General features: G+C 46.8%; 1 protein-coding gene across 1 annotated transcript; it reads right to left on the reverse strand.

Annotated features, from left to right (window-relative positions):
- Positions 1-333: 333 nt before the first annotated feature.
- Positions 334-21263, reverse strand: LOC128336250 (extracellular calcium-sensing receptor-like). Its single transcript, XM_053275611.1, has 4 exons — positions 21225-21263; positions 8202-8432; positions 5262-5385; positions 334-2373 (listed from the first exon to the last, which is right to left on the reverse strand). The coding sequence occupies exons 2-4, from the start codon at positions 8391-8393 to the stop codon at positions 926-928; spliced, it is 1764 nt and encodes a 587-aa protein (XP_053131586.1). The 5' UTR covers positions 8394-8432; positions 21225-21263; the 3' UTR covers positions 334-925.
- Between the last annotated feature and the right edge of the window lie 282 nt (positions 21264-21545).

Below are 21545 nucleotides of genomic sequence, written 5' to 3' on the forward strand. Positions count from 1 at the left end.
GCTCATGCTGGGAATGGAACAGAAGGAGTTGGTTCCTTCTGGAATGCCTTACAGGAATGGGGATAGAGGGCACTGTTTTTCAGTGTCTCTGCTCCTTCCTGTAGAGTTAGCTCCAGAAGCTGGTGCTGGAGGACTTCTGCTTGATGCCTTGGCCATTGGCCTATGGTGTCCCACAGGCTTCTATTTTGTCCCCCATGCTCTTTAGCAACCACATGAAACTACTGAGGGAAGTTATCCAGAATTTTGCTGTTGGGTCTTACTACTAGGTGGATGACTCCCAGCTTTATATACAATTAGAAGAACAAGAGAGGAGAGGAGAGGAGAGGATTTGTTATGAATGATGAAAGTTCAATTGAAAACCCCATACACATGTTCAAACTGCTATAACTTGGCCATTTCCCAATGGATCTTCATGGCATTTGGAGAAGTGGTGGTACTTGTCAGCTAGTTTAGATATACCAAATCTCAGGAAAATTTGATAGATGGGCAGATTTTGTGACCAGCAGAATGTTCAGGGTTAGGATTATAGTAGATAGCATGTTTCCCCTCTCCTTGTTTTAATGATACTGGCACTACTGTGTCAGTACAATACACCTTCCCAGCATATGCGTAATGCTGTAAGTCGCCAGGGTTCTTCCAGCACAGAACCGTTGGCTGACACACTGCACAAGAATACGTCAGCCTAGTAATGTTGGACTTGAGCAATTTGCACAAAGGCAAAATTTGAACACATTTGTTGCAATGGACTAACTCAGAGTTTCATGAAAAGGATCACTAGACACACATTTCTGAAACCTTCCCCCCCGCTTCCTTTGGAGGTGAGTTTACTCTGCTGATTCTAATAGAAGCGGTCGGCTGTGGAACAGACATTTCCAGTCCTTTTCCCCATTCAGGAGAAAAGCAGGGGGAATTGGTCCCTCCTTGATTAAGAATGGATGGTATTCTCTATGACAGAGTCACTGCCTACAAAACTCTGCAAGTATGTGGCTGACAAGGGAGGCTGCTCTTCTTCTAAGTTCTGTCTTCCTTCCTTGGTTTCTCCCAATACTGGTTCCTGTGCATTGGTGTCTTGATTTGAGGGTGCCTGGAAATTGGGCTCGGTGCCTAGTGGCTCACTGGACTGCAGAGGAAGCAGTGCTTTATGCCGCATGAGGCTATCATCACTGTTTTGGGCTTCCAAAGAGTTCCTGTGCTTTGCGTTTCTGTTGGCTACTGCATTCTTCTGGTGCTCCTCGAAGCTCAGCGACAAAGTGACCGTCCCACCTCCAAAGCTCACTTTTTGCTTACATCCATGCGGCGGCGGCGGCTGCTGCTCAATAGGAGTTGGCTGGGCAAAGGGGTTCTCATGGTTGCTTTTGCTACTGATGGATGAGGAGGGGGTGGAGCCTGTGGAGCCACCGAGACTGTTGGACCTCTTGCGAGACACGTTGCTGCGCCACAGCGTGGCCCTGGCTGCTACTTTGAATGCGTGGGCAGCGGTACTGCAGCGCACCTCCTCGATGGTGTTGCTCGAGGGCTTGAAGAGGATGATGTAGACCTTGTTGAAGAAGATGCAAGCCAAGAGCCCAAAGCTGGCAGCCAGGATAGCGATCACCTCCACAGCAGAAACAAACTTGCCATAGGTACTGGCATAGGCTGGGATGAAAGAGATCCAGACAATGAAGAAAATCAGCATGCTGAAAGTGATGAATTTGGCCTCATTGAAGTTTTCAGGCAGCTTGCGGGACTTGAAAGCAAAGAAGAAGCAGATGGCAGCCAGGAGGCAGGTGTAGCCAATCAGGAAGCCCAGTGCCATCAAGGAGCCTTCGTTGCAGGTGATAAAGATGATCTCATCCTCCAGCTCATGATTGCGAAAGCTGGAGGGGGGAGCTGTATAAAGCCAGATGACGCAGATGACTATCTGCACAAAAGTGCAGAGGAAGACCAGGAGGAACTGAAGGTTAAGGCCCCACCACTTGCGATGGAGGCTTGTGGGAATCTTGGCCTCAAAGACCAGGAGGACACGATTAGTCTTCACCAGAATGCATGAGATGCAGAGGACAAAGCTGATGCCAAAGGCCGGCTGCCGCAAGCGGCAGTTCCAGTCCTGGGGTTCGCCAATGAAAAAAAGGGAGCTGGAAAAGCAGCACAAGAAGGAAAAGAGGAGAAGGTAAGAAAGTTCGCGGTTGGTAGCCTTGACGATGGGTGTGTTCCGAAATCTGGTAAAGACTCCCAGGACAAATGAGGTTAGGAAAATGCCTAGCACTGCAAAAAGAGTGAGAGCAATGCCAAATGGCTCTGTCCAAGACAAAAACTCGATTTGCTTGGGAATGCAAACAGTATGGTTCTCATTGGACCAGGAGTCTTCAGAACACTTCTCACGATTACTGGGATCTGAAAAGACAAGAGACTATAGGTTAGAAGAAGAGATGCCTGAACAGCAGTGCGTTGCATCACCTTCAGGAAACCATAGGCTTGTTCCCGATTTTTGGTCATATGTGAGTTAAAAGCTAGGTCAGAGGAGGGGAAAGTGATCATCTGGGGAGCGGACGCAGGCTCCTATGATGTTTCCTCCTATCTAGGTAATATGCTGGGTAAGAGGATGCCATTGGAGCCTGCACCCGCCTCCCAGACAATCACTTTCCCTTCCTCCGACCTAGCTTTTAACCAACTCATGGCTGAAAACTGGGAGCGCCCACAGTTCTCGAATTAGGGTAGGGCGTTTGTCCTGCCCTAGTTCTGATTGTGAGGACAACCCTTGTGTGTTATTGACATAAAACATTCTGGTGGAGAACATCAAAAAGAAATTTTGCACGATTATGCATGAAGTGGGTTGTCCCACTGAAATCAATTGAACAGCCCCTATTTATTTCAATGGGGTTGACAATGAAGAACTTCCTAGTGGGTCATGCCCAAAATAAACTATGGGTAGGACTGTACACTGTTATATTTTGTCCCCATTCTTGTTTCTTCACAACAGAGGAGGAGAATATTGCTCTTATGGCAAAACTTCAAATTTTAGTGAAGTTTTCCATTAAAATGCCTGAAAAGGGAGCAGAATGGAACCCTTCTCAGATGTTGCTGATGGCTGATGTTGTTGTGGCAGCTGTATTGAGGAGAAAGTGACAAGCCACTCGTAGTGGCTGATGTATTGCCCTGCTAATGGGTTGTATTAGCTTTGCCCTTTGGCCCTTATTAGCAGAGCTGATCTCACTATGATCACTAGGCCCCCAATGACCCTGCATCCAATGCCAAATGGATGCCAGCATGGTGCAGTGCTTAGAGTGTTGGACTAGGACCAGGGAGACCCAAGTTCAAATCCCCATTCACCACATAGGGACAGTGATATGTCACCACATTGGGACAGTCACCATGAAACTCACTGGGTGACTCTGGGTCAATCACTGACTCTCAGCCTAACCTACCTCACAGGGTGGTAGTGAGGATAAACATAACCATGTACACCGTTCTGGGCTCCTTAGAGGAAGAGTGGGAGATAAATGTATAAATAAATAAATAAATAATAAAAAAGTTTAAATACACAATTCCTTAAACCTACAGCTCAAATGATCTTTGTGCCACATGAAGTGGACGGCCTGGCTAAGCCACAATATTGGGCTGAGGCGCACCACTGAGTCTCACTTGTCTTACTTATTTTGTCGGTTTTATAACGAGGGTTATGTACGGGCTACTTACCCCATCATAGGGGCTGTTCTCACAACGATATCGAGGATAGGTGAAACCTCTGACCCTAGTTTGGGAGCTGAGCTCACTCCTGATTGGGCATTGTGAGAATTCTACAAGCAAGGTAAGAGGAGGAGAAAATGCTCATCTGCAAGGTGGGTCTGGAGACTGACAGCATGGGAAGTGCATCCTCTCCACCCTCACTCTGAAGTTGCTGCCCACCTCCATGCCAGCTCTCAGATGAACATTTGCCCCTCCTCCTATCTTGCTTGTAGAATCCTCCTGATGGTCAATTGGGAGCATCGGAACTAGGCTCAGAAGCTTCTCCTACCCTAGTGGTCATTGTGTAAGGTAAAGGTAAAGGGTGTCGTCAAGTCGATTTTGACTCCTGGCGCCCATAGAGCCCTGCGATTTTCTTTGGTAGAATACGGGAGGGGTTTACCATGGCCTCCTTCTGCGCAGTGTGAGATGATGCCTTTCAGCATCTTCTTATATCGCTGCTGCAGGCAGCGATATAGTACCAGCGGGGATTCAAACCGGCAACCTTCTGCTTGTTAGTCGAGCATTTCCCTGCTGTGCCACTTAAGGTGAGTGGTAATTGTGAGAACAGCTTTAATGACTGGTCACATGCAGACCACTACAAATAGAGCACAAGGGTGCCAGTTATAGCCATCAGTGTGATCTAGCACAGAGGGGCCACAAAATCTGAAACGGCTGAGTTATCATTTGTACTTTGTGAACAGAAATATCATTCATGATGCATTTGGGTATTCTGTGTTACTAGCAGTAACTGACAGAGGAAACCTTTGTCTTTTGTGAATTGTTCCCTTCCCTCACTTGGGACCACAGATATGGAGTCCGAAGAATCTCGAACAACTGCAAGGCAGTGCCAGGCCTACTTCTCACGGAGGTGGTAAATTTTAGCCTGGGCTGTACCACTTCAGCTGCAGGGGTGGATGCTCTCATGATTGAAAGTTCTTCCATACAAAATGCCTCACACATAGAGAATTAGCATGTTTGGGAGAAGGCTACTCAGATCTTTCTCCCTGTCATGCTAGTTTTCTAATCAGTCTTCTCCTTGGCATATTAGTTTTCTCTGTGCAGAGAACTCTCTGTATGAAGAATCATTCAATCATGTAAGCCTTCTACCTACAACCTGAATCACTACATCCCAGGCACAGGTCTACCACCAGTGAGAATTGGGACTTGGCTGAAGAAGAGACAGTGCCAAAGCAGTATAAAGAGGTGCAGGCATTAAAATAAAAAACAAAAACATTTTTAAGAACTGTTCTACTGGATATGTTCTACTATGGCAAATAAGCCTGTCTCTTGTCCATAAAACGTAACAGTGATCTTTAGCTGGAGTTGGGGAGACATAGGAACATCGGAAGCTGCCGTATACCGAGTCAGACCACTGGTCTATCTAGCTCAGTATTGTCTATACAGACTGGCAGCGGTGAATGCAGCAATGTTTGCCAAAATCTTTTGGCCATGAACTCTTCTCAGAAGGATCTCAAGACAAGATTTCTGACTCCATCTCAGGGAATGTTTCTAAGCAAAAGAGAGAGCACTTTTCTTACTCAGGTTTTCTTACATACCTGTCTCGTCACTGATCTCTCCATCCGTGCATTCAACACATTCGAAGCAACAGGTAGGCTGTCCCTCAATAATGCCTTTCCTTGTGCCTGGCAAGCAGTCTCTGCTACAGTTAGAGAATGGCACCTGCAGGAATGAAAACCATCTGGTTACAGTAAGAGAGGCATGATCACGAGGCAGAGCCGCACATCTTCGATAAGGGGACTCAGGACCCATTCATGCACTCACCAGGCAGTGATCCTACCTCAGGATGCTGCTGCCCCATGTTCCTCTGTTATTGGGTGAAAGAGTGGATGGGTTGAAATCCATTGTTTTGGACCACCCTAGTACTCTTTGCTGTGGCTTTGCAGAAAATGACATACAAACCTAATAGCAGATCTTGCACATTTACAAAACAGCTACAAGATGAAGGCAGAAGTCAACACTGAGAGCGGTTAGTGGTCTAGAGGTGGAAAGTTACTAGCACTTCAACAATGACATGGAAGTGCCTTACCTCTCAGTGAAAATTTATCAACTAGGTACAGGGATCCACAAATTTAGGCTTAGCTCACCAGCCAGCCATTTTTGTGCTTGCCACCAACCCCCTCTCAAATCCTTTCTGACACACAGGCAGAGGGCTTAGAAGAGAAGCAGGTCTTCTCTCATTTGCACTTGGATATGAAGATGGTAAGAAACAGCGGGAACTCTCTCCTGCTGCTCAAAAGGGATCCCTGGGCAGGGAGGGAACAGGGAGACCAACAGGTTTAAAGGAAAAATACAAGCTGGTCGCCTACTTTTATTTCTCTGTTAAATCCAGCTCGCATAATTTATATACAGTTGAGCATAGCAGATCATGGCAGATTACTGAGAATACAAAAATGTATTCACCATTAAGTCTAACATGTATCTCACTTCCAAATTTAATAACTTCATATTCAAGTTCTGAGCAGGAGTTGATACCACAAGCAGAAAAGTGCCCAAGCAGAAGCCTAAGATAATGAGCTGACTGCAGTCATTCTACCAGCAGATATAGGGCCAGGACATCCATGGAAAGCCGGTCCACGCGAGCTCAGGGAAACAAAAAGCCGCTAGCTCAGGGAAGCAAAAACTGGCTCTACTGGCCTTCATTATGTAGCATTCTACTAACATAGCTTTGTTACAAGTTTTTGTAATATTCTACTAATGTAGCTTTGTACCTTAATCGAATATTATAAGAACTTGGTTCTCTGTGAATTTTCTAGAAGTAACAGAGATGGCTGTACATATTAAAATTGGATTTGGGGGCATTTGAACTAGTGTTGTCACTTCTCGAAGACTGTTCTCCATTTGATAAAGACTAACATCAAAACGGAGGTCACTGGGTCACCATTGTGGATGTGTGGACTTCTTTGTAACAGACTACTCTCTACACAATGGACTTCACCGTTCTTCTAATGCAACATATTTAGTTTCATTTATGTGATTTCCAATTGTTATCTTTTGTTTTATCTTAGATTGAGAATACATTTGATCATAAAATTATACTGGACTAAGTTGTTGCATATTCCGCCCTCCCCACCCCCGCCCCGTGGATAGAAAATTAGCATCCAGGGAGAAGAATTCTGGCTTAGCCTTTTCCTTGTCATGCTAGTCTGTTCTACATGGGCTAGCTTCATTTTTTCCTTCGTATGGAGGAACATTAGTCACATGAGCACTCTCTGGCAGTCTGAACATTCCAGACACAGGTTTCCCACCTCGATGAGAATTAAGCATTGCTTCATAAACTTGCCTCTCCATACTACCACCCGTCATCTTCTCATCATTTAACAGCTTTTGCCAATAGAAAGAAAGTTCATGTGACTGGTCTGTTGATAGACTACCCAAATTTACCCAGAGACAAATGGTATATAGGAGATCTTTCTTTTGAGGGCTTTAACCAGGGATTAATCCTCAGGGTTTCTGCAAAGCATATCCCTCCTGATGGTTTTTCTTTCTTTCTTTGCTCTACAAGCTCTTCATAGCACCACATCTAGTTGCATGAGATAGATTGGTGGAATAGGGAAGATTGCCTCCCATCCAAAGCTTTGTCATTCTTAATTCTGCAATCAAAAGCAAGGAAGCAATACTCATATTTACTCGAATAGATAATTCTGAATTTAAGATGACCTCCTTAAAAATACAGGTTAAATACAGGCGATACCTGTATTTTTCTGAAAGGAAGAGGACTCAATTTATGACAGCCAGTGTAGTGTAGTGGTTAGAGTGCTGGACTAGGATTGGGGAGACCCAAATTCAAATCCCAATTAGGCCATGATGCTTATTGGATGACCCTGGGCCAGTCACTTCTCTCTCAGCCTAACCTACTTCAAAGGGTTGTTGTGAGGAGAAACTTAAGTATGTAGTACACCGCTCTGGGCTCCTTGGAGGAAGAGCAGGATAGAAAATATAATAAATAATAAATAAATAAATCCCAGCCCCCCACCCCAATTTCTAAAATCAAAAAACTTGGAAAAAACATAGTCCTGGATTCAGATAAATAGGGGATTGACAAAGCTCTTTTTTAAAAAACAGAAAAGAAACATGCATTGCCACAATGTTCTTTCTGGTGACTAGCAGGGAAAACCTTTAAACATACTCTGCCACAGGAAAAACGTGTTTTAAAAAACCAGCCAACTGAACAAGAAGGCAGTCAGTACTGATTTCAAAAGGATGCCAGACTGTGGCTTGGGCTAGGATGCAGTATCCATGTCAAGGGCTGGAGGGGAAGGGTTGCTATAAAAACTCTTCTCTCTCACTCTCTCTCTCACACATACACCTCCCTGCTGATCCTCGCCTGCAAAACATTCTTACCTGACAATGGATACAGAAGGGATGCATAGAAAATGGAGCCTCAGTGGCTACAAGAAGGAGAATTTCAGCTCAAGTTTGTGGACCCATAGAGTTGTATGGTAAATATGATGTAAACTCAGGATGACCAATCTTACCTCTCTGGAGAATCCGTTCCACAAAATCTTGTCTTCATTGATAAATAACCTCTCTCCATTCTTGGCGTTAACATTGTAGTGTCCAACCTCCTCAAACACTATGGAGCTGTCCTCTGGTGACAGGTGCCAATTGATAATTGAGTAATTCCCTGTTACGTCCCCAAACCTATCAAAAACCACTTGCTCTCCCATATTATTCGTGAACTTCAAATGCAGCAGATGGTTCAGTACCTAGAGAGAAAGACAGGGAGACATACTGAAACCTGTCGCCAGTGGTGTTGGCATCTGCTGAAGTGAACAAAGCCTTCTGGGACAAATGTAAAAGTCGTAAAGTGCTTGAAATAAAGTAATGACAGAATGAGACATTGCTGCTACTACTGTAATGAACTGATTTATAAAACACGGTTTCCCCTGATAAGTGGACAAAGAGGCACCTTTAAAAGTGGTGTCCCTGTCATAGCATAGTGGTTAGAGAGTTGGACTAAGACCCGAGTTCAAACCCCCATTCAGCCATGAAACTCACTGGGTGACTCTGGGCCAGTCATGTATCTCTCAGCTCAACTTAACTCACAGGGTTGTTGTGAGGATAAAAATAACCATGTACACCACTCCTTGGAGGAAAAGCGGGATATAAATGTAAGTAAGTAAGTAAATAAATAAATAAATAAAAATAGTACGGGGAGAGCTACTGTCCCTATTCAGCTCAGCAGTCTCTCTCCCTGTTGCTGGTTTCTCTCTTGTTTCTTTTTAGGCTGAGGCAGGGAACTATCTTTTCATTCCTATTATTATGTAAACTACTTGGAAAAAGGATATATAAACTTTGTAAACAAACAAGCTTTTACACATCAGCCTTCTCATGGTGCCCATTATACTTCCTCTTGCAGACTTGTGTGACATCTTCATAACAAGTAGTGATGGGGGTGAATTTACAACTGGGGGAGCTTGAAATATGCTCCCCCAGTTCAAAAAGCCTCATCCCATTTTAACAGGCCCCCAACCTCCTTTAAGATGGCCCAGCTTGAAATGCAGGTTTATCCCTTTATTCTTGCCAGCCCCCCTTCCCAAATAAATAATAATAAAACCCTCACTTTAAGAAGCGGGAGGGGAGGCCTCACTAGAGACAGGGGAGGCCTGACTGCCCGCTCTTAAGTTCTTCTAAATCAGGCCTGCACAATGTAAGGCCCCGGGGCCAGATCCAACCCACAGGGACTTTTCTGCTGGCCCCAGGGGGCCCCAAAGTATGATGGTGTCTGTGCTGAGGTGTAAAATGCCATCTTGCCCCATGGATCTGGTGGGTTCAGCCCCCTTTCAAAACTGACCTTGGCAAGCTTTGAAAGTACATGGGAGACAGGGAAGAGGAATGCTAGGAGCCTCCTCTTCCCTCCCTCATGCTATGGCTAACTAATAATTGTTTTCATTAATATTTTTAATACTTTCAATGCGATCATTAGTGTGCTGCAAATTTACCTCAACCCCTGCATACCAAGTCATGGTTGGTTCCAGCCTACCAGGGTATTTGAGTTGTGCACCCCTGTTCTAAATGATGACCCTGAACATAAGGGGGTAATTTCCTGCTCGGATGCATGGGATTTGTACTTTTAACCACCTCTCCCCTTTCCCAGGCATAAATTTTTGTGGGTAGTGCTGACAGTGTGCTAAAATCATGTGGGCTTTTAAAAAAACGGGTTTTCCTCTCAAAACAAAACAAAACCCCTTTCCCCCAATATTCACAGGAACACTTTAAAAAAAAGCTTTTTGAGGTGAGCCAAGGAGAGTTTGCCTATCATTAAGTGTGAGTAGTTTGCACAGATCCTGGAAAATAGAAGCCAATATAACATTAACATGGCCAGTGATACTGACTGATTAATTGATTTAATATATTTGTGGCCTGCCATTTAGGACAATGTCCTTAGCAATAGCAGTAGCACTTACATTTATATACCGCTCTATAGCCGGAGCTCTCTAAGCGGTTTTACAATGATTTAGCATATTGCCCCCAACATTCTGGGTACTCATTTTACCGACCTCGGAAGGATGGAAGGCTGAGTCAACCTTGAGCCCCTGGTCAGGATCAAACTTGTAACCTTCTGGTTACAGGGCGGCAGTTTTACCACTGCACCACCAGGGGCTCTTAGTATGGCTAAAAGTGTTAAAAACAATAATAATATATAAACACATAAAATCAAGCATAATGACAAAAAAAACCAATAAAACTATAGCAGGCAGAGCTAAAAAATTAATAAAACCAACTAATTAAAAGCCATATAAAAAGGAAGTTTTAAGATCATGCTTATAACAGGGAGGGTTGGGCCTTGGCTAAGCTCGCAAGGGAAGGAATTCCAAAATGGCAGTGCCCCCACTAAAAATGCCTTATCCCTGGAACCAAGTCTTCATGAAAGAAGGACCCGAAGGCTGGGTCTAAAATGCTGATAACTGAGATTGGGTAGGGTGGATGCTGATCCAATGGGCTTTGCTCCAGGAGAAAACTGCTGAGAAGGCTCAGCCTCCAACACAGTCTGCTCTTTAACATGCCACACTATGGGCATATTACCAATGCATCGTTTGGCAAAATGGTATCCAAGCTAAGCCAGATATTCCATCTCCAGAATCAGGTTAGGCTGGGAAATTAATTCCACCCCCCACCCCAATTTGCACTTTATATAAATAAAAAGCATAAAATTACCTTTATTTTGAGATACGAATGGCTACTGTATGACCATTAATAATGGAGATATAGCTAATTCCCTAAGCCAAAGGCTGTCAGCCATTTTTATTTCCTCCAGCCCCCACTCCTCTGCAGCACCTGTGGGCCTGGAAACACACAGATTCCAGCTCTTATCAGGCCAGCTCAATTTAGGCCCCCCAGCTGCTTTTGAACTACAACTCCCATAATCCCCAGCTACAGTGGCCAATAGCCAGGGATTATGGGAATTGTAGGCCAACATCTGCAGGAGTTGAGCAGCCCTGTTAGAGGAAAGATCTTCAAGAAAACACACACCCCAGTATTGCACCACAGATTTCTCATGAAGCCTACACACTGTATCTTACCTCCTGTTCCTCCATCAAAAACAAAATGTTATTTGCCCTGAGTCAACAGCAGCACAAGAGTGGGTGCCTCCCTAGAGAAAATGTTCCATAACCAGAGTAAACCGTGAAAACATCCTCTTCACAGTGGTCACTTGCCTAACTTCAGAAGGCAACAACACCTGGAGAAAGGTTTCTGGTGGAGATCTTAGTTCACAGGCATTGGAAAAGGTGCCCAAGTCTTGAGCCATTTATGCACAATACTTTGAACTGAGGTCTGAAATGGACAGCACCCAGTGAAACTGTTTCAGAACAGGCATGATATATTTCTTAGGACCAGTCCTAGTTAGCAACTTAGCAACTTTATGCTGAACTGACTGATGTTCCTGAGAAGTCTTCAGAGTATAATGTATTTCAGAAGTTGATTTTGCAGGTTACCAGGGTGTGGATAACTATGCCCAGGCTCTCTCTGTCCAGAAGAGGTCATAGTTGTCACATCAGCCTTAGCTGGTGAAAAGTGCTTCAAGTTACAGAGTTTTCAGACTTCTCTGTAGTTTTTAGCCTACTTTCCAGTAGGCTTATGAGCTCACCCAGCATTCCGTGTGTGTGTGGTCTCCTTGCACTCCATCAACTTTGCAATGCCTGGACCAATATGAATCAAATTGGATACAGTTGTAGGGACACATAGGGACATCTCAACAGCATAGTTTGTGATAATGTCATCCACCCCAATTCAAGATGGCAGATATGTAAAAATTTGAGGCGAAAGTGGTCTAACTTGTGAACCAGCTAATTGATTTGAACCAGATTTGCTACAGGAGTAGGGACACACAGGGGCATCTCAAGGGCCTAGTTTGTAATTATGTCATCCACCCCAATCCAAGATGGTGGATGCATGAACATTTGAGGTGCAATTGAGGAACCGATTTGGACCAAATTTGGTAAAGTTGTAGAGACACATAGGGACACCTCAAAAGCATAGTTTGTGATGATATCATCCACCCCAATTCAAGAGGCAGATACGTGAACATCTGAGGTGCAAGTGGGCTAACGTGTAAACTGCCTAACCAATTTGGATCAAATTTAGACCAGTTGTAGGGATAGGGAAAGGAAAGTAGGCAGATTAGTTCTTACTACAACAACGTTTTTGGGTTTTTTTAAACAATGGGAGGAGAGCTGGTCTTGTGGTAGCAAGCATGAATTGTCCTCTTTGCTAAGTAGGGTCCACCCTGGATGGCAGATTACATCTGTGCACTTTAAGGTATTCCCCTTAGTGGGTGGGGCCATAGCTCTGTGGGAGAGCATCTCTGCCTGCTTGCATGCAGAATGTTCCCAGTTCCCTCCCTAGCATCTCCAAGATAGGGCTGAGAGAGACTCCTGCCTGCAACCTTGGAGAAGCCACTGCCCATTTGTTTAGACAATGGTGAACTAGATACACCAATAGCCTGACTTGGTATAAGTCAAATACCAATGTTCCTATGTTACTTGGGCTTCCCCTGGAAGTTATTCACACATGCCTTCATGCCCTGGGGTATCTGAAGAGCAAATCTGCTTCACAGCAGATTCACAAGATGTTTAATTTGGGAGATAAAATGGACAGTTCACATAGGGTTGGCTCCTCTCCGCAATCCCTGGCAGATTTTGTTCCTGTGCGTTCCCACCGGCTTGCTCCGGGTTTTTCTTCCAACCAGTCACAACAGAGGAGACGAGAGGTTTTTTGTTTGTTTTTTTAGTTTGACAGCTATGGAAGAATGGCATGACAAGTTGCCAAGCCTTGCCTTTGTGAGTGACTGCCTTCATCACCTCATGTCCCCCCACCCCCACCCCAGACCATTTAAGAGGCAGGGAATTTTAAAGCAGAAACCAGTGCATTAGTTTGCAGCTACTGCATTTTCAGTACTGCATTATCCTGGCGTGTCAAGAACTGGATCCAACAGAGGACTGAGCCTGTTGATCCTCAACTAAGCACTATCCAAAGGAGGTGGCAGTGAGAGACCCGTCTGGCCAGGAGCCTTTGGGTTGCACAATGAGATCTGACCCCCACCCCCGCAAAAGCTTCCCTGTGGGGACATGGCTTGCTAGCAGCTCACTTATGACCCTTTGGTGCCCCTTGCCCTGCTTCTGACCATGCTCAGCCTTCCCTAGCCTCATCATCCAATCTCACAGCATTTTGGCAAGATCTGGGATTGAGTCCTGGCCGCTCCAATTGCCTCTGCACAAAAAGCCCAACACCAGAGAGGGGGTGGCAACGCTTCAATCACAAGCAGAAAGCAGCAACACATTTGCTGGTTAACACAGAATGGTGTGTGGGGGGGGGGGCGCTATGCTCCTGGTTTCCCCAGAGAGACAGAGGGAGCTACGAAGGTGGAGCGCAAGCAGAGAGGCAGAAAGGGGAGCCAGACAAAATGCAGACACACACACAGGGAGAGAGATGAATGGCTGATCTTACCAGGCAGCAATGGGCTGATGGAGCTAATGGGACTGATGGAACCAAACAAAGGGAATATTACATTCTGGGTGTGTTTTCCTAACCAGGTGTGTGCTGGCAAAAAGGTTAGAGATGCCCGGCTACAAGCTGGCAAAAAACCCAAACCTGTCCACCTGTTGCGGCACTGACCGCTCTCAATTCAGCCATCCCTAGAAAGAAACAGCTGCACTAGTCTGGGACAGAGAGAGAGAGAGAGAGAGAGAGAGAGAGAGAGAGAGAGAGAGAGAGAGTCCAGTCGCCAAACTTGCCCCCAACCCCAGCTGGTTAGCTGGCTGCTGGCGAGAGGACATCTTAAACCCAGAACACTTCCTTGTTGGCACTATAAAGTAAAAAGAATGGGCTGGACCTCCCAACTCTTGTTCTAGGGCAGCCTAACAACAGGCTTCGAGACTCCTGAAGCCAAGCAGCATTATCCAATGCCTTTGTAATGGGACTAGCAGAATACATTACTGCAAGCTCCGGTTATTTTAGAAGCATGGACATTGAAGCTTGCTGTAGTCTCTATTCAGCATATCTAAACCTTTGTAAAAAGCACAGGAAGGCTCACATTTTGCAGTTTGTGCTTGTGTTTAACTCAGGAATTTCTCCCTCACAACATACCCAACACAGCTGTCAAACTCCCCTTCACTGAGTTTTGAAAAACGCTGAATTACTGGCATGGCCACTCCACACATCAAGGGGGAAGCGACGGGGCATAATAGAAGCCTCGGGTTTCCCCCCCAAAAGCTGCTGAAGCTAGAGGTTGTTTTTTTTTAAAGCTGGACATACTTTGGGCTAAGCCAGAATGTGCAGCCTTGATTCGGGGGAAAACAGAGTCCTGTCTGTACTGATCCCTGATCGGCCACAGGGACTTCGGGGTAAATGCAACTAATATGTGGACTGGCACACTCCATTCTAGAGCAGAATTGAACTGAAAGCCCTGTGTGCAAAGCCGCCTGGCAAAGCTGGATAAATCAGCACCCCCAAGCTCTGAGCCTGATTCTTTGGGGTAAGTTGAACAGCCACTCCATGATCACACAAACCATGTCCCCACAGCAGCTCAGTCTTGGCAAGATTGAGATTCAATGTATTGGCCCCCATCCAGTCCATTACTGACCCAGACACCAATTCAGCATTTACACTGCCTCACCTGAATGTGATGAAAAGGAAAAGTAGACCTGGGTGATATCAGCATACTGATGGCAGCTCATTTCAAATCCTCAATGATCTTATTCAGCAGTTTTTAATAGTAATGGAGTAAGGAAGGTGGCACCTTATGGGATCCCACAGCATAATAGCCATGCATCTAAGTAGTAGTCGCCCAGCAACACCTTCTGGAATTAGTCCTCCGGATATATGGGGAACTGCTGCAAAGCAATGCTTCCAGCTGCAAATATGAACCTATCCAGAAGGATTAAGCAAATTTTTGTGCTAAAACCTGGTCCAAAGCGAGGCTGAAATGATCTAGATAGTCTCATACAAGAATGCCTAAAGTAGTAGCAACCACCTGCTCAAGCGTTTTGCAATGGACAGAGATATTCCATTGTTATGATTCACGGAGTCAGGGTATTGCTGCTTTGTTACCTGCCATAGATTAGGCTCAATAACAAGCTCTTATGTGTGTTTGACTGGATTCACACCAAGTCTTCCTTCACTTTCGTTAAATTCTAGCTGTTTCATCTCAATTCCCCAACTCTGTTAAACCAAGGAGTCGAATGAGCCTTGCTAAGTGGGAGAGGGCACTTAAGAATGATTGTGTTCACCACCAAAGTCACAAAAACATAAGATGAGCTCTGTTGGATCATGCCAAGCCTATCTAGTCCAGCATCTCATTTCCCACAGTGGCCAATCAGATGCCTCCAGGAAACACAGAAGAAGGAAATGAAGGCATACACATCTGCCATTGCTCCCCTACAACTGGAGTCCATTTGGGATTGGACAGAAATCTAAAAAGGAACTGTCAGGATGCAGCTGAGCTCAAAGCATGTCCATGCGGATGATACCACTGTGCCTTGGCCAAGTGCATTCTTAGCTCATGAAATATCATGTTGGGGAGGGGGGATGCTTGCAATTCCAGCCAGAAATCTGGAAAGGGTGACACCATTATATGTTGCCTGGCAGCAGCAGCAACAACAGCTGCCGAGTAGCCTGCTGTCCCCCTTTAGACAGGGGTGTCCTTCCCTTCCCTCATTGGAGTGCATGTTCCTGCAAGGACCGGGGCTGCCTCCTGTGAAGGAATCCCATCCCAGCTTGTGACACCCTATTGTGAAGCTCTTCTCCCAGGAAAGCTGACCTTGTGGTAGCAAGCATGAATTGTCCCCTTTGTGAAACAGGGTCTGTCCTGGGTTGCATCTGAATGGGAGACTATATGTGTAAGCTATTTCTCTTTAGGGGATGGGGCTGCTCTGGGAAAAGGACCTGCACGCTTGCATGCAGAAGGTTCCAAGTTCCCTCCCTGGCTTCTCCAAGATAGAGCTGGAAGAGACTCCTGTCTGCAACCTTGGAGAAGCCACTAGGGATGTGCGAACCGGTTCGGATCCGAACCGGTTCGGGTCCGAACCGGTTCCAGTTTGGAGGTTCGGATCGAACCGAACCACCCCTGGTTCGGTTCGAATCCGAACCGAACTGGGGGTGGTTCGTTTCGAACCGGTTCGGATCGGTTCGGATTGGTTCGGAAAGCTGAAAATTGGTCAGATGGTAGCTGGCACCCAGGGGTACCTGTCACCCAAACCCCAAAGCAATCGGACACTCGTACGATTTTTTATGAATTTTTGAAAAATATTTTTATTTTTCTCTCATAGGATATAATGGGACCCGAACCAGGCCATTATTTCTTATTGTGGAGCACTCATGGGTGCCAACAACCATGCAAACCCTGAAGCAATCAGACACCCCTATGATTTTTTATGAATATTTGAAATATTTTTAATTATTTTTCTCATTGAGTATAATGGGACCCAAACCAGTCCATATCCCCTGTTGTGGAGGACCTAGGAGCACAAAAGCAGGGTGGGTGGTAGACAGGCATGGGTGCCTACCACCCAAAAAATCTCAAGGCAATTGGACACTCCTCTGATTATTGGTGAATTGTTAAGTGTTTTTGAATTCCTCATAGAGAATAATTAGGATTGCAGCAAATGTATAGCTTCACGTCGGGGGGAAAGGGGTGTCGTAGAGTGCAGTGTGGTGGGTGGTAGTTCCTAGGGTGGGCAAGGAAGCTATCAGAATTATTTGAAAGGAATTGGGCAAAGAGGCGATTTTTAAGTGATTTTTGAAGTTTATGCGTCTTTAAGGTTTTTCCTCATAATAAGTTATAATGGAGCTTTCAGCAGCCCTATAAGTGCACATGGGGGTGCTGGGGTGGCCCAGAGCAAGTGGTGGTGTAGTGCACATAGGGTGCCAACCACCCCCATGGGTTTCTAACCCATGGGGTACAGGGATCTCTGGTAGGGGCACCCCCATGGGTACAGGGTTCTCTTGTTTCTGAGGTATTGAGTGTGGATTCTATGATAGCAAATGAGATTTTCAATGAGACACCATCAATCCACTCTAATATGCTATCATAGAATCCACACTCCGCCTCCTGCTTCTTCTCTGTGTGTGTGCTTAGTAGGGGTGTGCAATTTGGGATTTCGGGTGATTTGGCTCGGACCCGAACCGAATCACCCCTGTTCTGTTTTGTGCCCGAATCTGGGTCACCCGAATCACCCTTGATTTGGTTCGGATTCGGATTTAATCCGAATCTGAATCCGAATCGATTCGGGGGGGTAAAAAGGGGCACAGGGGCAAAATTTTGGGGTGGGGTGGTAGTGCCCAATGGGTAGAGTCTACCACCCCAATTTCAGGGGGATTGGGCAAAGGGCTGATTTTTGGTGAATTTTTAAAGTTTTAGTGACTTTGGGGCAGTTCGGGGGCATAGCATGGGATCTGGGCAAAAGGAGTGGGGTGGGGTGGTAGTGCCTAATGGGTGCAGGCTACCACCCCAATTTCAGGGGGATTGGGCAAAGGCCTGATTTTTGGTAAATTTCTGAAAATTTCATATCTTTGGGGCATATTGGGGCATATTGGGGCAGAAAGTGGGGCCTGGGGCAGAATAGTGGGGTGTGATGGTAGTGCCTAATGGGTGGAGGCTACCACCCCAATTTCAGGGGGTTTGGACAAAGGGGTGATTTTTTGAGAATTTTTGAAGTTTTAGTGACTTTGGGGCAGTTTGGGGGCAGAAAGTGGATCTGCCCCAAAATAGTGGGGTGGGGTGGTAGTGCCTAATGGGTGGAGGCTACCACTCCAATTTCAGGGGGATTGGGCAGAGGGCTGATTTTTTGAGAATTTTTGAAGTTTGGGTGTCTTTGGGGCAGATTGGGGGCAGAAAGTGGATCTGCCCCAAAGGAGTGGGGTGGGCTGGTAGATAGTGCCTAATGGGTGGAGGCTACCACCCATCCCCAATTTAAGAGTGATTGGGCAGAGGGGTGAATTATGGTGAATTTATTTGTATGAGGTTTGTCTTCATAAGGTGAAGTGTGCTAAATTGATTACTTCCTCATATTATTCATAGTAAAGGAAAGTGTGAAAAAGTGAAAGTGGGGTCATGAGAGTTGTTTAATTGAAAAATATCTCATTTGCTATGATAGAATGAGAATTCACACCTTTTCTATTCACCATAATTCACCCCTCTGCCCAATCCCCCTGAAATTGGGGATGGGTGGTAGCCTCCACCCATTAGGCACTATCTACCAGCCCACCCCACTCCTTTGGGGCAGATCCACTTTCTGCCCCCAATCTGCCCCAAAGACACCCAAACTTCAAAAATTCTCAAAAAATCAGCCCTCTGCCCAATCCCCCTGAAATTGGGGTGGTAGCCTCCACCCATTAGGCACTACCACCCCACCCCACTATTTTGGGGCAGATCCACTTTCTGCCCCCAAACTGCCCCAAAGTCACTAAAACTTCAAAAATTCTCAAAAAATCACCCCTTTGTCCAAACCCCCTGAAATTGGGGTGGTAGCCTCCACCCATTAGGCACTACCACCACACCCCACTATTCTGCCCCAGCCCCCACTTTCTGCCCCAATCTGCCCCAATCTGCCCCAAAGACATGAATTTTTCAGAAATTTACCAAAAACCAGCCCTTTGCCCAATCCCCCTGAAATTGGGGTGGTAGCCTGCACCCATTAGGCACTACCACCCCACCCCACTCCTTTTGCCCAGATCCCATGCTATGCCCCCGAACTGCCCCAAAGTCACTAAAACTTTAAAAAATCGCCAAAAATCAGAGGAAGGTCCAATCGACTTGAAATTTGGGTGGCAGGTAGAACACAAGGTCCCCTTTCAAACCAGCTATTTTTTGAGATCCGAACCGGTTCGGATCCGAACCGAACCGGGGGGTGGTTCGGCAAAACCAAAACCGAACCACCCTGGTCCGGTTCGGACCCGGTTCGGATCCGAACCGAACCGGGAGAACCGGTTTTATGCACATCCCTAGAGAGAAGTCCTTATAAACTCTTGCTAGCCTGTAAGTGGGCGCGGTTCTAGGGAGATTTCTGCCGAGAGGCACCCTGTCCCGCCCGCAGCGCTGTGGTCAAATAAACTTGTCTCCTTCACCATCCGAGTGTCCGAGTATTTGAATGGTCAGTAGCAGGTAACAATATCTGAATGTTTTGTGGTATGGCAGGACATGGGTGCAATTGGGGTCTTTATTGCGACCTTGCTTCCTGAAAAGCAGATGTGGCGAAGAGCGATTCCTGGACTTTGAACCTAGAGCCTGATGCTAGGACCTGCCTTGGGCAGTCTGTGTCTCCTGAGGCACAGATGGAAACATCCCGGATGGGGGAAGCCCCCAAGGGCCTGCCTAGTCCAACATCCTGTTTCCCACCAGATGGCTCTGGGAAGCCCCCCGGCAGAAGATCAAGGCATGCCTGCCCTCCTGTGGTGGTTGTTCCCCTGCAACGGGTATTCAGAGGCCTCCTACCTCTGAGCCTGGAGGTATCCCATAGCCCTCAAGACTAGCCGCTAGTGATACACTGGTCCCCCCTCAAGAGATATTTGCAGGTGTAGCACAATGGCTATGAGACCAAGCTGCAAGCCAGGAGGTCCCTGGTCTAAATCGGACTTCTGCCACAAACTCAGAAGGTGGAGGGTTCTCGGCCTGTGGTTCCCCAGATGTGGCTGAACTACAACTTCCATCATCTCCCCTACAAGTTAGGGTGGCTAAGAATTATGGGAATTGTAGTTCAGCAACACCTGGAGGACCACAGATTGGGCACCCCTGCACTTGGTGATCCTAGTCAGGCCACACACTCTCTGTCCCAAATTCCTCCAATCTGTTAGATGGACGCAATAATACAAACCTGCTCGGCAGGATTATTGTCAGCTGGGGCGTAACGATGGGGGGGGCACATGCCCTGGGAGCCACTCCCTGGAGTCACATGGGGGGCGCCAAAAAGTGCCCCCCCCGATCCCCTGTCTTTGGCAAAAAAACGTTTTTTTGGTGAAAAACTTTTTTTGGTGAAAAAAAAAATCCCCCCCCCCCGCCAGCAGTCCACAAAGAGCAGTCTCCCCCGGTCCCGGCACCCCACCCCCCCTTTGCTCAGCTCCGGGCGGCACTTGGCACCTAAAGTTTGCAAGCTTGCAAGTTGCCTGCTTGCGAGTTGCTAAAGTTTGCCTGCTTGCGAGTTGCTACAGTTTGCCCGCTTGCACGTTGCTAAAGCTTGCCTGCTTGCAAGTGGCTAAAGCTTGCCTGCTTGCAAGTGGCTAAAGTTTGCCTGCTTGCAAGTTGCTAAAGCTTGCCTGCTTGCAAGTGGCTAAAGCTTGCCTGCTTGCAAGTGGCTAAAGCTTGCCTGCTTGCAAGTGGCTAAAGTTTGCCTGCTTGCAAGTGGCTAAAGTTTGCCTGCTTGCAAGTTGCTAAAGCTTGCCTGCTTGCAAGTGGCTAAAGCTTGCCTGCTTGCAAGTGGCTAAAGCTTGCCCGCTTGCAAGTTGCTAAGGTTTGCCCGCTTGCAAGTGGCTAAAGCTTGCCCGCTTGCAAGTGGCTAAAGCTTGCCCGCTTGCAAGTTGCTAAGGTTTGCCTGCTTGCAAGTGGCTAAAGCTTGCCTGCTTGCAAGTGGCTAAAGCTTGCCCGCTTGCAAGTGGCTAAAGTTTGCCCACTTGCAAGTTGCTAAGGTTTGCCTGCTTGCAAGTGGCTAAAGCTTGCCTGCTTGCAAGTGGCTAAAGCTTGCCTGCTTGCAAGTGGCTAAAGCTTGCCTGCTTGCAAGTTGCTAAGGCTTGCCTGCTTGCAAGTGGCTAAAGCTTGCCTGCTTGCAAGTGGCTAAAGTTTGCCCGCTTGCAAGTTGCTAAGGTTTGCCTGCTTGCAAGTGGCTAAAGCTTGCCTGCTTGCAAGTGGCTAAAGCTTGCCCGCTTGCAAGTGGCTAAAGCTTGCCTGCTTGCAAGTGGCTAAAGTTTGCCCACTTGCAAGTTGCTAAGGCTTGCCTGCTTGCAAGTGGCTAAAGCTTGCCTGCTTGCAAATTCCAGCTTGCCAACCGCCCGCTCCCTGCGCGACTCACCAGGGGTGAGATCTGACTCCTTCCACAGCATGAGCAACAAGTAGCAGAGCCGAAGCCCGTGTGGCGCTTTCCGTCTGGAAGCAGTCGTGTGACCTGAGGGCCAACAGATTCCTCCGAACCACAAACCAGGCAAACGAAGGATGGTCGCAGGAAGCAGAACCACCCTTGACGGAAAACCAGCGCTGCTGGCGCGCCCAGTACCTAGCGGTATAAACCTGAGAGACGCGCCCAGCTGCCTGGCGGACACGTTTTTTTACAATTGGGCATCGCTGCACAATTAGGCGCCCACATTCGGCCCCCAAGAGCCAATCAGCGCATGAC

This window comes from Hemicordylus capensis, chromosome 12 (genome assembly GCF_027244095.1).
Source record: "Hemicordylus capensis ecotype Gifberg chromosome 12, rHemCap1.1.pri, whole genome shotgun sequence".
NCBI lineage: Eukaryota > Metazoa > Chordata > Lepidosauria > Squamata > Cordylidae > Hemicordylus > Hemicordylus capensis.